The sequence below is a fragment of the Megascapheus bottae genome, chromosome 29 (assembly GCF_031878675.1).
Source record: "Megascapheus bottae isolate mThoBot1 chromosome 29, mThoBot2.hap1, whole genome shotgun sequence".
NCBI classification, from domain to species: Eukaryota; Metazoa; Chordata; class Mammalia; order Rodentia; family Geomyidae; genus Megascapheus; species Megascapheus bottae.
In genome coordinates, this window is record NC_143537.1 from 1,032,197 (window position 1) to 1,043,863 (window position 11,667).

The 11,667-nt window shown below is 61.2% G+C and overlaps 1 protein-coding gene across 1 annotated transcript; it reads right to left on the reverse strand.

Annotated features, from left to right (window-relative positions):
• Positions 1 to 9,381: 9,381 nt before the first annotated feature.
• Foxi1 (forkhead box I1) lies at positions 9,382 to 11,667 on the reverse strand. Its single transcript, XM_090320801.1, has 2 exons — positions 11,091 to 11,667; positions 9,382 to 9,983 (listed from the first exon to the last, which is right to left on the reverse strand). Exons 1-2 carry the CDS (start codon positions 11,665 to 11,667, stop codon positions 9,436 to 9,438), a joined length of 1,125 nt encoding a protein of 374 aa, XP_090176927.1. The 3' UTR covers positions 9,382 to 9,435.

An 11,667-nucleotide genomic window follows, 5' to 3' on the forward strand; every position in this document is an offset into this window, starting at 1 on the left:
TTATGTCTACTTCTCATCTTTACAGTGCCCAGCAGCTGGCCATGGAATTCCAGCTAAGTGAATTTTGTATAAAATAGATGTCCTATGGTATTTTCATCAAAAAGGCAACGTAAGGCATTATAATAGATTTGCTACGTGCACTTACAGGAAGGAGAAATGAACCTCGAAGTAGCGGGAAGGGAAAGCACAGTGCAGATGTCTACCTGGGCAGGGAATGGTCAGAGCCTGGCTGTGTCTCTCCCAAAGTCCTGGCAGGCTGAGGCCTCGCTGTACTTGGCTCTCCCCATCCTGCTTGTCCCAGCCTGCCTGGACCTAGCTCAGGGTTCCACAGAAAGGAGAAGGCCTGAGGACTGTCTCCCCATCTTCCCTGCCCTGGGGAGAGGGCTGGAAGGCCCTCATGCTGACCCCTGCGTGGGCCAGCGGGCACCCAGACTCCTCCATCTTGTCTTACTTTTGTATTTCCATGTGGAGTCTTTTCTCCCAGAGAAAGAACTTGCACGTTGTATATGATCTTATAAGCAAATACACATATAAAAGCAAATGCAGATAAGTATGTATAGTATTTCCTTTCCCACATGGTGGGCAGTCTTTGTAAGCGCCGTTCAGTAAATCCCGTACTGTGAGAAAACATGACCTCCCAAAGTGGCACTTGATGGTTGTCTCCCGGGACCCCCTTTGGGGTTGTGGAGCCCCCAGTCTTTAGCCACAGGGATTCCTTTGACTCCTCCCCCAGGCCTCTGCACCTGCTGTCTCTGCATCGCCAAGGGCGGTTGAAATGGAGAGCAGCTTATCGCTTGCCCAGACGGGCGCAGATCCTGTCACCGGGCTCTGGCCCTGACCTGTGTGTCTGCCCCCTTACCCTCTAAGCTTCCCACAGCCATCTGATAAGAGGAATTGAGCTGTCTAGTTTGCATGGTCCTGACGATTTCCATTCAAAGCAGATGCAAATACAGAGGGCCGGGCAGAGGTTGTGGAGAGACGCTGCTCAACTTTTAACCAAATCATTCTGTTAGCCCAGCCAGGGGACCTTTCCACGCTGGCCTCCGTTTCCATGGCGCCTGGGAGAGGTCTCTGTGCACGGCTGATCTCCTCCCAAGCCCGTGACTTGCAGACTGGGTCTCCTGGCCAGGTCCTCCCTGTTCTCCCTTGACTGGAGGGTGAGCTGGAGCTCACCTCGGCTCCCCGGGTTGGGGCCATTGCTGTCCAGAGAACACCCCCGCTTCATGTGTGCACGCAGTGGTAGGGCTAGAAGTTTGAGGAATTGGTGCACAACAGCTGAGAGCCATACAACCCAGTGAGGATGAGGTTCCCAGCCACGGTGGGGCAGGCTCCCAGCCTGGGGAGCGGGGTCCCCGGGGTCCCCGCCAGTGCCTGGGATTAACCACTTAGATGCGGGAATCAAGCGTGGAGTCGAGGTCCTGCAGGTACCAGACTCACACCAGGAATTCCCGGGTGCCATGCTTCTAGCCACCACAGCCTACTTGTCCCAGGCCAGGCTCACGCCTGCCGTGTGTGGCCTTTGTTTCCCACTCTGAAGTCAGCACGTGCTCTTGTGACAGCTCTCCCCCCCCACTCAGCCACGGCTCTCCTCTCCTCGGGAAAATGAGCCCCGGTGGCGGTTGCAGCGGGGGGGGGGGTGGCGGGGGGTCCACTCACACCCCAGGGCCCCGGTGTGTCAGTCCAAACTGTCCTGTGCCCTGTTCGAGGTTCACAGCTGTAAACTCAGCTGCCGTATCGGGGCGCCATGAGGTGGAAGTGTGACGCAGCGTTTATCTCGCGCTGTCCTGAGGCTGCAGGTCTGGGAGCAGCCCTGAGCACTGGCGGGGGCTCTTCCAGGCGGCAGAGGCCCCCCACGTCCTCCATGGACATGAATGACCCCTCCACGTCCAGTCACCCCTAGCCGAGGGCTCCACACGACCCAGGCAGGTGGTAGGCAGCAGAGTCCGCAGAGTTGAGCGCTTGGGCTCAGACCTGCCTCCCCCTCCCCAGCCTGGTGTGGAGGCAGGCGAGCGCCCAGGGGAGGGCGGGTGACCTCTGTGCCAGCCCTGCTCGCCTGGCCAGGCACCCGCCCCACCCACCCCACGGACCGCTGGGCTGCCATAGAGGCACTTTGTCCGGCTGCGGCCTTCTGGCTGTACTCCAAGGACAGGAAGCCCCAATTATGAAAATGAAAACTCCAAGTCTTAGGCTCAAATGAGTGTTTTCCTTTGGCATGTTGATTTTTGTGTAATAAGGGCCTGGTCACTCAGGAATTCCAGAAATGTGGCCTTGGAAATGGACACTGGCCCCTGGACCCAGGAGTCCTCCCCCTGCCCCTGCAGTCAGGCCCGGGGCCCCCTTCATGCTGGTCCAGAACCCTGGCAGAAATCTTTGTCTGCCCCTTAGGCCCCGGGCCCTTTCCACATCGCTGTCTCCAGAGGCCTGGCTGCAGGGTCGGGGGGCCTAGACTTCACTCCTGACTAGGAAAGTCCCACCCAGCCCTGCTTCCAGAGGAACGGCTTCACTTCCTCACTCAATGCAAACAAAAGGAAAAGGGAAAGGAAAAGGAAAAGGAAAAGGAAAAGGAAAAGGAAAAGGAAAGGATGCTGCTATGACTACTGTCTTGAAGAGCTGAGGCATTTGCCTGAGGCTCAAGCTCTTGAGCTTGGAGCGTCCAGCGCGCGCTCTCTCTCTCTCTCTCTCTCTCTCTCTCTCTCTCTCTCTCTCTCTCTCTCTCTCTCTCTCTCTCTCTCTCTCTCTCTTTTCCTCCCTCTCTCCCTCCCCCCTCTCTCTCTCCCTCTCTCCCTCCCTCTCTTTCCCTCCCTCCCTCCCTCGCCCCTCTTTCTCTCCCTCCCTCCCTCTCCTCCCTCTCTCTCCCCCAGAACGTGGGAGGACTGGCCAGGGAAATCCACCGTCCACCCCACAGAGCACTGATAGATCCCGAGTTCTTTCCAGAGCACTTCCCGCGGATCTCCCTGCTTCCTTTGCTGGTGCCCTGGTGCCTGGGCTGTGTTGGGGTTTCCACTGTGTGGCAGGGGTGCAGAGGTGGTCCCTGGCTGAGGACTCTGGTGCTGTAAGCGGGATACAGGAGGAGATTCCATCTGGGGGGGGCAAGGCCCCAGGTGGCCCAGAGGCCCAGGCAAGGCTGCTGGGAAGGGCCGGAGGGCGGAGGTTTCTGGGCCAGGGCCACGAGGTTCTGGCTGCTGAGGTCTGGGCACTAGGTCCAGACACTGACAGGATGGTTGCTGACTAGATCCTTTTGTTCCCTTGGCCCTGGGGCCCAGAGCTGGCTTTCCAGAGGACAGGGGGAAGGAAGCAGCTTGGCTGGGCTGGGGAAGAAGAGCGTTCCAGTGCTCATGGCTCTGCAGCGGGGCTGCTCCTTCCTGTGCCTCGTGCACTCTGGGGCACTCGTGGTGAGCCCCGGATCCAGGGCAGGGGCAGGGCTGGCAGCACGGGGGCCCAGGCCCACCAAGGCCCTGTCTTTGTGGAGGGCCTGCTGATGCCAGGCACCAGCCTAAGGCTTCCAGGCTTGATCTCGTTTAGTCCCATTCGGCTCTGAGCACAGGTGATATTCCTCTTTCACAAGGACCTTTCAGAGAGGTTAAGAGCCGTATTCAAGGTCACACAGCTGGCCAGCAGGCGAAAGAGCCCAGAGCCAGCCAGCCAGTCCCCGGTCAGCAATCCCAAGGCCTCCCCTACTCAACTACTTGGCTCTGCGCATCCTTTATAGAGACCCGATCCTTTGGAGGAGGTGAGGGGATCAGGGTGGGGTCGCGGGGTGACTCTCGGGAACGGCTGTGCTCGGTGTTCTGAGTTACTGCGTCTGTTTTCAGATGTGGTGCTCGGCTCACCATGACCTGGCGTTGTGAGGTGAGGTCAACGTGCCGACCCTCAGAGAGGAAACGGGAGGGGGCAGCATGCGGACAGGATGGGCCCCAGAGTCCGCCCATTTCTACCCTGGGAAGAATACAAGCACCGCAGAAAGAAGGAAATTTGGGGCTGGGCTCTGTGTTTAACAGCAAGGGAAAATACGATGCCAGGCGGGCTCGCGTGGAAATGCAAGCCCTGTCCCTTCGAGAACAGCATGCAGTTTGCGTGTATTTTTCATTCGGGCAGAATTTACACACACCAACACGCACACTCGTGGTGCAGCCCCTTCGTGTGCCTTTGGTGAGCGTCCACTAAGCAGTGCTTTGCACAGGCCGTGCGCGTCTCCGCCAGCTTCCCTTTCCCCGTGGGGCAGGAACCCAGCCACCCAGTGCCCCGTGTTCACAGGTGACTGCAGTCGCGCTGCGGTGACAGCAGGGGGCGCAGTGGTAAGGAGGAGCCAGAGGCCAGGCTCCTGTCTTCCAGGGTCTCGGCTGGGAGACCCCAGGCGGCTAGTGGGCGCCTCCTGGATTTGCTTCTCTGAAGCTTGGTGAGGTCATCGCTTTTGACTGCGTGGGTCAGAGCGTCCTAACCAGGGCCCCGTGCCCGGGACGTGGTCGTCAGCGGCAAGGGTTCTCGTGGGAGGTGACGGCAGAGCCCTCCTGGCCAGACCTAAGAGCCCCAGGTTTCTCCAGGGGTGAACTGAGAAGCTGCTGAGCACTGCTGTCCTGTGAAGGCCCTGTCTGTGCACCGGTGGCTGGAACCCAGGCCAGGCCTGGCGGGAGGAGGGAGCCAGCGCCACCCAGTGCCAGTGCTGCCCTCCAGGCTGCCCTGCGGCCGGCTCCCAGAACCTCCACCGAGCTCGCAGCTCCACTCCGGTGATGCCCGGGTTTCCCACCCAACTCACTACCAGCAGTGCCGTTGTACCCGGGTTCCAGGTTGGCTGAGACACCCAGAAACAGCCTCCCACCCAGAGGAGCCAAGGGAGCCCAGCCAGCACGCCCCGCCAGCCTGGCACCAGCTCTGCCCACAGGGCAGGGTCGGCCAAACCTGGGTTCCTTCCTTCCACTTTCTCCTAGAGCTGAGCCACAGCCCGAAGCTGGAGGAACAGCCCCAGGCCCTTCCTGCAGTTGTCCTAGAAAGTTCTAGAAGGCCAGTGGGGTGCCAGGGAGAGGGTCTGAGAGTGCCAACAGTGAAATGTGAGGGTGTCCTGGGGTCTCCTCACAGGGCATCCCAGAGGCTCTGCCTGGATGAAGGATGGGGGGCCAGGGGGAGGAGAGGTCCAGGGATGGGAGGGCAGGGGGAGGAGAGGTCCAGGGATGGGAGGGCAGGGGGGAGGGCAGGTCCAGGGACGGCCCCGGAGGCAGACTAGAATTCTTACCTCGGAGCATGAAGTGTTGAAGGGAGATTTAAGGGAGAGTGAGACAAATCCAGCTAGCATGCCAGAACGTTCTCCGGGGCAGTGTGGAGGTAAACGGCAAAGTCTGAAAACGATAGCGTTTATGGTTCCCCAAAGAAGTAGAGTGGGGAAAAGGAGGTGGGGAGAGGAAGGCAGGGGAGGGGAAGGAAGAGAGGGAGGAAGGAAAAAGGACACGGGGAGAAAATGGAGAGAGGTAGAGAAAAAGGAGGGACGTAGGGGGAGAGCAGAGGGCAGAGATCACGGCCATGTAGACGGAAGGAACTTGGCACCGGCACAGTGCCAGGAGCAGAAAGCCTGCAGGCTCTGACCCTGCGTGCCAGCCGTGCAGCTGTGCTGAGGCCTCCAGACCCGGTGGTCAGGACCCTGAGCTGCAGACGGTTCTGCCCGCCCTGGTCTGGGCTTGCCTCCCTGGGGTGCACCCAGCCTCTCCGCTGGCAGCCCTCATGGCCGGCCTTGTCCCAACTGGGCAGCAAGCGCTGCCCCTCACGCAGGAGCTCCTGGCATTAGCCCCGTGCCTGGCGCACAGTAGGTGTACAGTAGACGAGGGAGGAATGGTTTTCTGTCTGCACTTGACCCCATGTCCCTGCGCCCTCATCACCTCTTGTCCTCCCCTCTCACCCTCCCTCCCTCCTTCCCTCTCCCTCAGACCTGCCTCCCTCCCCCATTCCGTCCCCCACCCCTCCACCACATGTCCCCAAGGAATTCTGGATCAAGACTCGGCTTCCCGCAACCCCAGGCTCAGCCAAGGCCAATTTCTTCATCCTCCTTACCTTAAAGAATAATACTGGATCACACTGCCAATCCCACACTCCTCTCTGGCTTTCCAAGTCTGCCTTCGAATTTCCTCTTGGGTAGTGTGGCTCTCAGCTTCTGGTCTCCTTCTCCAAGCCAGCGAGCATCAGCCGTGCTCAGGGGCGGCCTTGGAGGGACTTCTGTGCATTCTTGACATCTGCCCCGCGCCCTGCTGCCTCTGGCACTCGAGGGAAACTGAGGCAATGGCACCCTGCCCCACCTCTCTATTTCCAGGGACTCTGCCTTTCCTAGGCCTCTCACGGCCTCTCCCTCCTGGCTCTTACCCAGTGAACGTTGTCTGAGTGACTTCACGGCGTGGGGGTGAAATCAGAAATCAGACAGTGGCTTGTGTCTCTTGAGGGATGTTGTCCCAGGATTTGGGATTCAGCAGGGAGGCAGGCAAATCTTCTGAGTTTAAGCATCCACCAGATTCCTACTCTGTCCACCTTCTGCAGCGGCATTCGGGTTGGCTGCTCAGATGGTCACCCAAGCCCCATTTTATTCTGTGTGAGGCTTGGAAAGAGGCAGAGGGTGCAGATGCCCCTGCCTGGCAAGTGTGGGTGCAGGGCCTTTGCTTGGCTGGCTGCCGTGGAGGTCCTCTCTTGGGCTTGGAGACTAAGGTGAAGTCCTGCTCCCAGGAAAGTGGGCTTCTAATCACGTGTCCCGGGGCCTGGCTCGGACCGCTGTTGCCATGCAGCAACCTGTGGGGCTGCGGCAGACTGGCCACCTCAGCCTTCTCTTAGCCACCCAGGCAGCCCGGCCACAAACGCCAGTTGTGAGCACCCGGGATGGGGAGACGGCAGGCATGCCGTGAGGTGAGGTCCCCTCATCCCCTGGACCTGCCTACTGGCTGAGCAGGTACCTGGTCCCCGTGGGGGTCGGGGGAGGGGGAGAGGAAGGATCTTTTTTCTTCCTGTAATCTCTACAATCAGGCCTTCGTTCCTTAAGATACATTCTTCCCAAAGTCAGCTCTAAAACCAGCCTTGTGAAGGCCCTGCTGGTTGCGCGGCACCCACGTGACAGCACCGCCTCTGGGCCAGGTACGTGCCAGCGCCTGCCACCGGCGGCCAGCAGACATCCTGACACTGGTCCCACTGCTCAGCTCTGGGTGACTCAGGGAAGTCACCAGCAGGGAAGAGGCCCGGCAGGCTGGGAACCTGTGTCCTTTCAGAGGACTGGCGTGTGGTGACCGTGCCCACGACCTGCCTCGCTGCGGAAGCAGTGCAGGCATTGCGCTCCCTCCCGTCCCAGCGTTGAGTGGCGTGGAGGAGTGGTTGCTTTCATGATTTGGCTGCTTTCTGTTAACTCAGATGTGGTTAAACCTAGTTGTTTGTGGACAGCAGGGCACCTGACCGCCCTAGAGAAGACCAAGCCCTGCGAGCTTGCTGTCCACTGCAGGGCGGGGTGCCCAGGCCCGGGACCTCGGCTTTGGAAGCGGAACGGCTGTCCAAGACGTCATTCGTTCAGTGTGCCTCCATCCACAGCCACATTCGCTTTCATTCAGAGCAGGGGCGGCGCTCACCTGCAGCCCGCAGTCCCTTTCCAGTCGTGAGTGGTCAGGGTGACTGGCTCTCAGATCGCACCACAAGTCACCACCTGTCCCAACACCCTGGCCCCTTCCGGTCACCGCCCCCAGCACACACTCGGGCATGCTGGGATTGCTGGGCTCAGCTCCCAGACCCCCAGCAGCCCTAAGCACCCCATCTTCAGCCCCCGCCCGGCCCTGCTACATGTTGCTGTCAGACACTAGGTACCTGCTTTTCTTAATGTGGTAAGCGTGTCAGTGTGCTTGGACACGCATGGGGTAGGCTCAGATGCAGCGGTTTGTCTGGTGCCTGCTCTCTGGGATGAGCAAATCGAGAACCAGGCCTGGTGGAGAGCTAGCTGAGGCCGCAGGGCCCGTCCTGAGCCAGAAATTCCACTGCCTCTGGTGGCTTCCAGGCCTCCCGCGGGTTTCCTGCCTCCTCCTGGTGGCCTCCCCCACGTGCAGGAGACGGGAGGCCAAGGCTGGCTGGCTGGCTGTGCATGCAGGAGCGTCACCCCACCACTCTGGCCTGCGGTTTTCTCATCTGACCAGCAGGACTCTGCCCCTTCCAGGGGCAGCTGGAGGGTGGATTGCTGGTTGCCCCACGGTGAGGGCTGCAGGGTCTGGGGAGCCTGGCAGTGCCTGCTTTGTGTTGTGCGTTCAGCAGCTGTGTCTCTTCCATGCACCCACCCCTTCCACGGGCTTTGCAGTGAGGGGCTTTGGCCAGCCCATGAGGCAGGGAGACTGCGCCCCACCGTCCTCTGCCTGGTGCCCTGCATGCCCCCAGCTCCAGGCTGCCCCATGCTGGGTTGATGAGCCATGAGAAAACTCACAAGGAAAGGCCATGGACTTCTGCACATTTTATTATTATTATTATTAAAAAGAAATAAGGAAAGCACCTCTGAGGGCATGCTACGATACATCGTTGTCAGGGCCTGGGAAATGCACACAGAAAGGGGCGAAACCCGCATCTGTGCCCACAGAGCGGGGGAGGAGGGGAGAGGGTTCCCTGCCCCCCTCCCCGCCGTGTTCCCAGGGCAGAAGCAGGAAGCGCTTCCTCGCCCTGTTTCTCTTGGAAGCCTCTGTCCTGTCTGCTCCCCGTCCCATGGCACACACACAGGAAGCTGGGCTTTACGAGGATTTGTGGGCAGGCAGCCCGGCAGTCGGGGTGCTGGTGAGCACCTCAGGGCCCTCGGCCCTGTTAAGGGTCTCTGGGGAGCGGGGAGAGCGGTTTTGCATTTCCTGGGCCTGTGCTATCACCAGGGTGGACTTCCGGAGTCAGGCTGTCTGGTAGCGCATGGGTAAGTTGAGGCAGCAGAATAAGGAGATGGGAATGAGACAAGCCCCGGGCTGGGGAGGGTGGATGGATGGGACACACAGCAGGGCGTGTCCAACGCCTCATCTGACTTCCTCGGCTGCGCAGTCAAGGTCTCCACTCCAGTCTCTTCTGGCCCCAACTTGGGGTTACCCAGACCTGGCTCAGGCATTCCCCTGTTCGCACAACCCTGGAAGAGTGACCACTCCTCTGTTGCTCGGTGTCAGGCTCAAGCTCACTGCAGATGGGGTGGGCAGGCCCCGGCACCCTGGCCACACCCAGCTTGCAGACATGCTCACCAGACAGGCCTGCGGGACCCGTGGGTGGACGCAGGCGCTATCCACATGGACAGCAGCGGCGCTGTGCTGTGCAGGCCCGCGGGACCCGTGGGTGGACGCAGGTGCCATCCACACAAGGCTTAAGCAATGTTCTAGAAAGAGGCCAGACCTCTGGGGGCCCCCGTATTGGGGTGGGAGAGCCCGGCCCAGCCCCCCAGCCCCTCCTCGCGCTGTGACCACCTGACTGGGGCCATCCTGTCTAGCCCTCGGAGCCCTCCCTGGGGTACAGTGTGCTGTTGGGGTTGGTGCTGTTGAAGAAGTGGGGGCTGAACTGGTTGAGGACAGAGCCTCCATAGGCCAGGGCATTGCCGGGTACCGGGCTGGCCCACTCATTCCCTCCGCCATGGCCCCCGAGGCCCGTCAAGGGGGTGTAGGAGCTGAAACCCAGCGAGCTCTGCCCCATCTTGTCAGAGGGCTCAGGACTGGGCCCTGGCGTGGGCCCTGGGCGGCCCCCGCTCACATAGGCCGTCATGGCGGAGAGGAAGCTGCCCAGGCAGGGGGGCCCAGGGGGGCCTGGGGAGGCCCGCTTCTCCGGAGAGCCAGTGGCAGCCTGGGAGACGCTGTCCAACACCTCCTGTGGGTCGGAGGTCTCGGGGCTGCCTGCCAGGAGGCCGGGCTCTGGCTTTTCTGGGGCCAGAGTGCTGGAGCCAGAGGTTGTGTCTGATTTTCTCTTCCTCTTCCTTCGGAAATTTCCATTGTCGAACATCTTCTCGCAGTTGGGGTCCAGAGTCCAGTAATTCCCTTTGCCTGACACACAGAAAAGGGAGGAGGTGAGGGGGTGAGGGGGTGAGGGGGTGAGGGCAGAGACAGGACTCCCATTCCCTGGCGCTGACCAGCAGAACAGGAGGTGACAGACGCAGAAAGAGGGGACAAGAGACCGGACTGAAAAACAGATTCCAGAATAGCCGTACTGGCAGCCTCAGCAACCATTTTGCTGAAGCCCATCTCAGAGAAGCTCTGGGTCCCGGATGTGGATGTCAGTCCACTAAGAAGGCTGGAGGGTGGGGGAGAGGGAGGGGGAGGGGAGTGCCTGCCCGCACTGCTGGAATTAAAGAAAACCCAGGGAACAAGTCCCATTAACCCTCCCTAAATGTGGGCCCCCATCTGAGCCTCAGTTTCTCATCTGAACAATAGGCCTGCGGGGTTTCTCTGAGGATCCTTCGGGCCACGGGGGTGGGTTTGTAATGGAGGAAGGCCCTGAAGGAAGGCCTGGCTCTTCTTCCTGAGGTCCCCTGGCTCACCCCAGGCCTTGGATACCTGGCCTGGGCTGGAGGATGAATGAGCCTGGAGGGTTGTATTCCTCTGGGGTCCCCGAGGCATCTGACCTCACAGGGGACAGGGCTGCCTTGATCTGTGCTGGGGTGTGGTGGGGCTGCCCCTCCGGGAGGGCGGGCGGTGCCCAGCCAGCCGTTGTTGGGCACAGGTCTCAGCTCGGTTTGGTCTGATGCCATTCACCAGATTTCCCTGGTGCCGGGCTCTGGAGCGGGCTTGAGCCGTTGTCCTGGCTGTCAGGGCTGTAGGTGGGTGCCCTCGCCACCCTACCACTGCTATGGGGCAGCCCCCGGGTCGGACCTGCCCTGGCCCCAGCCCACCACCACCCACGAGAGCCCCCGGACTGGACCTGCCCCGGCCTTGTCCAGCGTGGGCCCTCAGCCCCTTGGAGACAGGCAGCATGGCCAGAACGTTCCAGAACAGTTTGGATGTGAAGTTGCCTCGCCCCTGCAGGTGGCTGGGCTGACCCCCTCCTCACCCCACACAGCCCCTCACCGGGGTCTCCTGTCCCGAGCCCGGTCATCTCCTCACCCTTGCCTTCACCTAGGTCGGGTGCGTCTCCTCCCCACCCGCAGCCCTCACCGGGGTCGTCCTCGTCGCGGGGCACCTTCTTGAAGCAGTCGTTGAGGGACAGGTTGTGGCGGATGGAGTTCTGCCAGCCGGCCTTGCTCCGGTTGTAGAAGGGGAAGTTGTCGGCCACGTACTGGTAGATCTGGCTGAGCGTGAGGCGCCGGTCCGGGGCCCCGTGAATGGCCATGGCGATGAGAGCTGAGTAGGAGTAGGGGGGGCGGACCAGCTTCATCAGCTCCTCCTGCGAGGGCAGGGGCAGCCAGCCCAGCTCGCCCCCGCCCAGCCCGGCCATGCCCGGCAGCAGCGGCCTCTGCACGCCGTAGGCCTGGGGCAGGAAGGGGCCGGCGTTGGGGCCGGTCAGGTAGGCCGGCGGGGTCACGGCTGGACCGTTGAGCCACAGGTAGGGGTTGGGGGTGGGCCCGTACTCCCCAGCCCCCTCGAAGGAGGGGGGCCTCTGCGGGCTGGCCACCCCCTGGGTGTGGAAGAAGTTCTCATAGTAAAGGTTGGTCTCGGGGGGCTCCTGGCCGATGCTGGGGAACTGGGGGCCGCAGCGGGGGGGTGAGGGCACAGGGAGGTCGAAGGAGCTCAT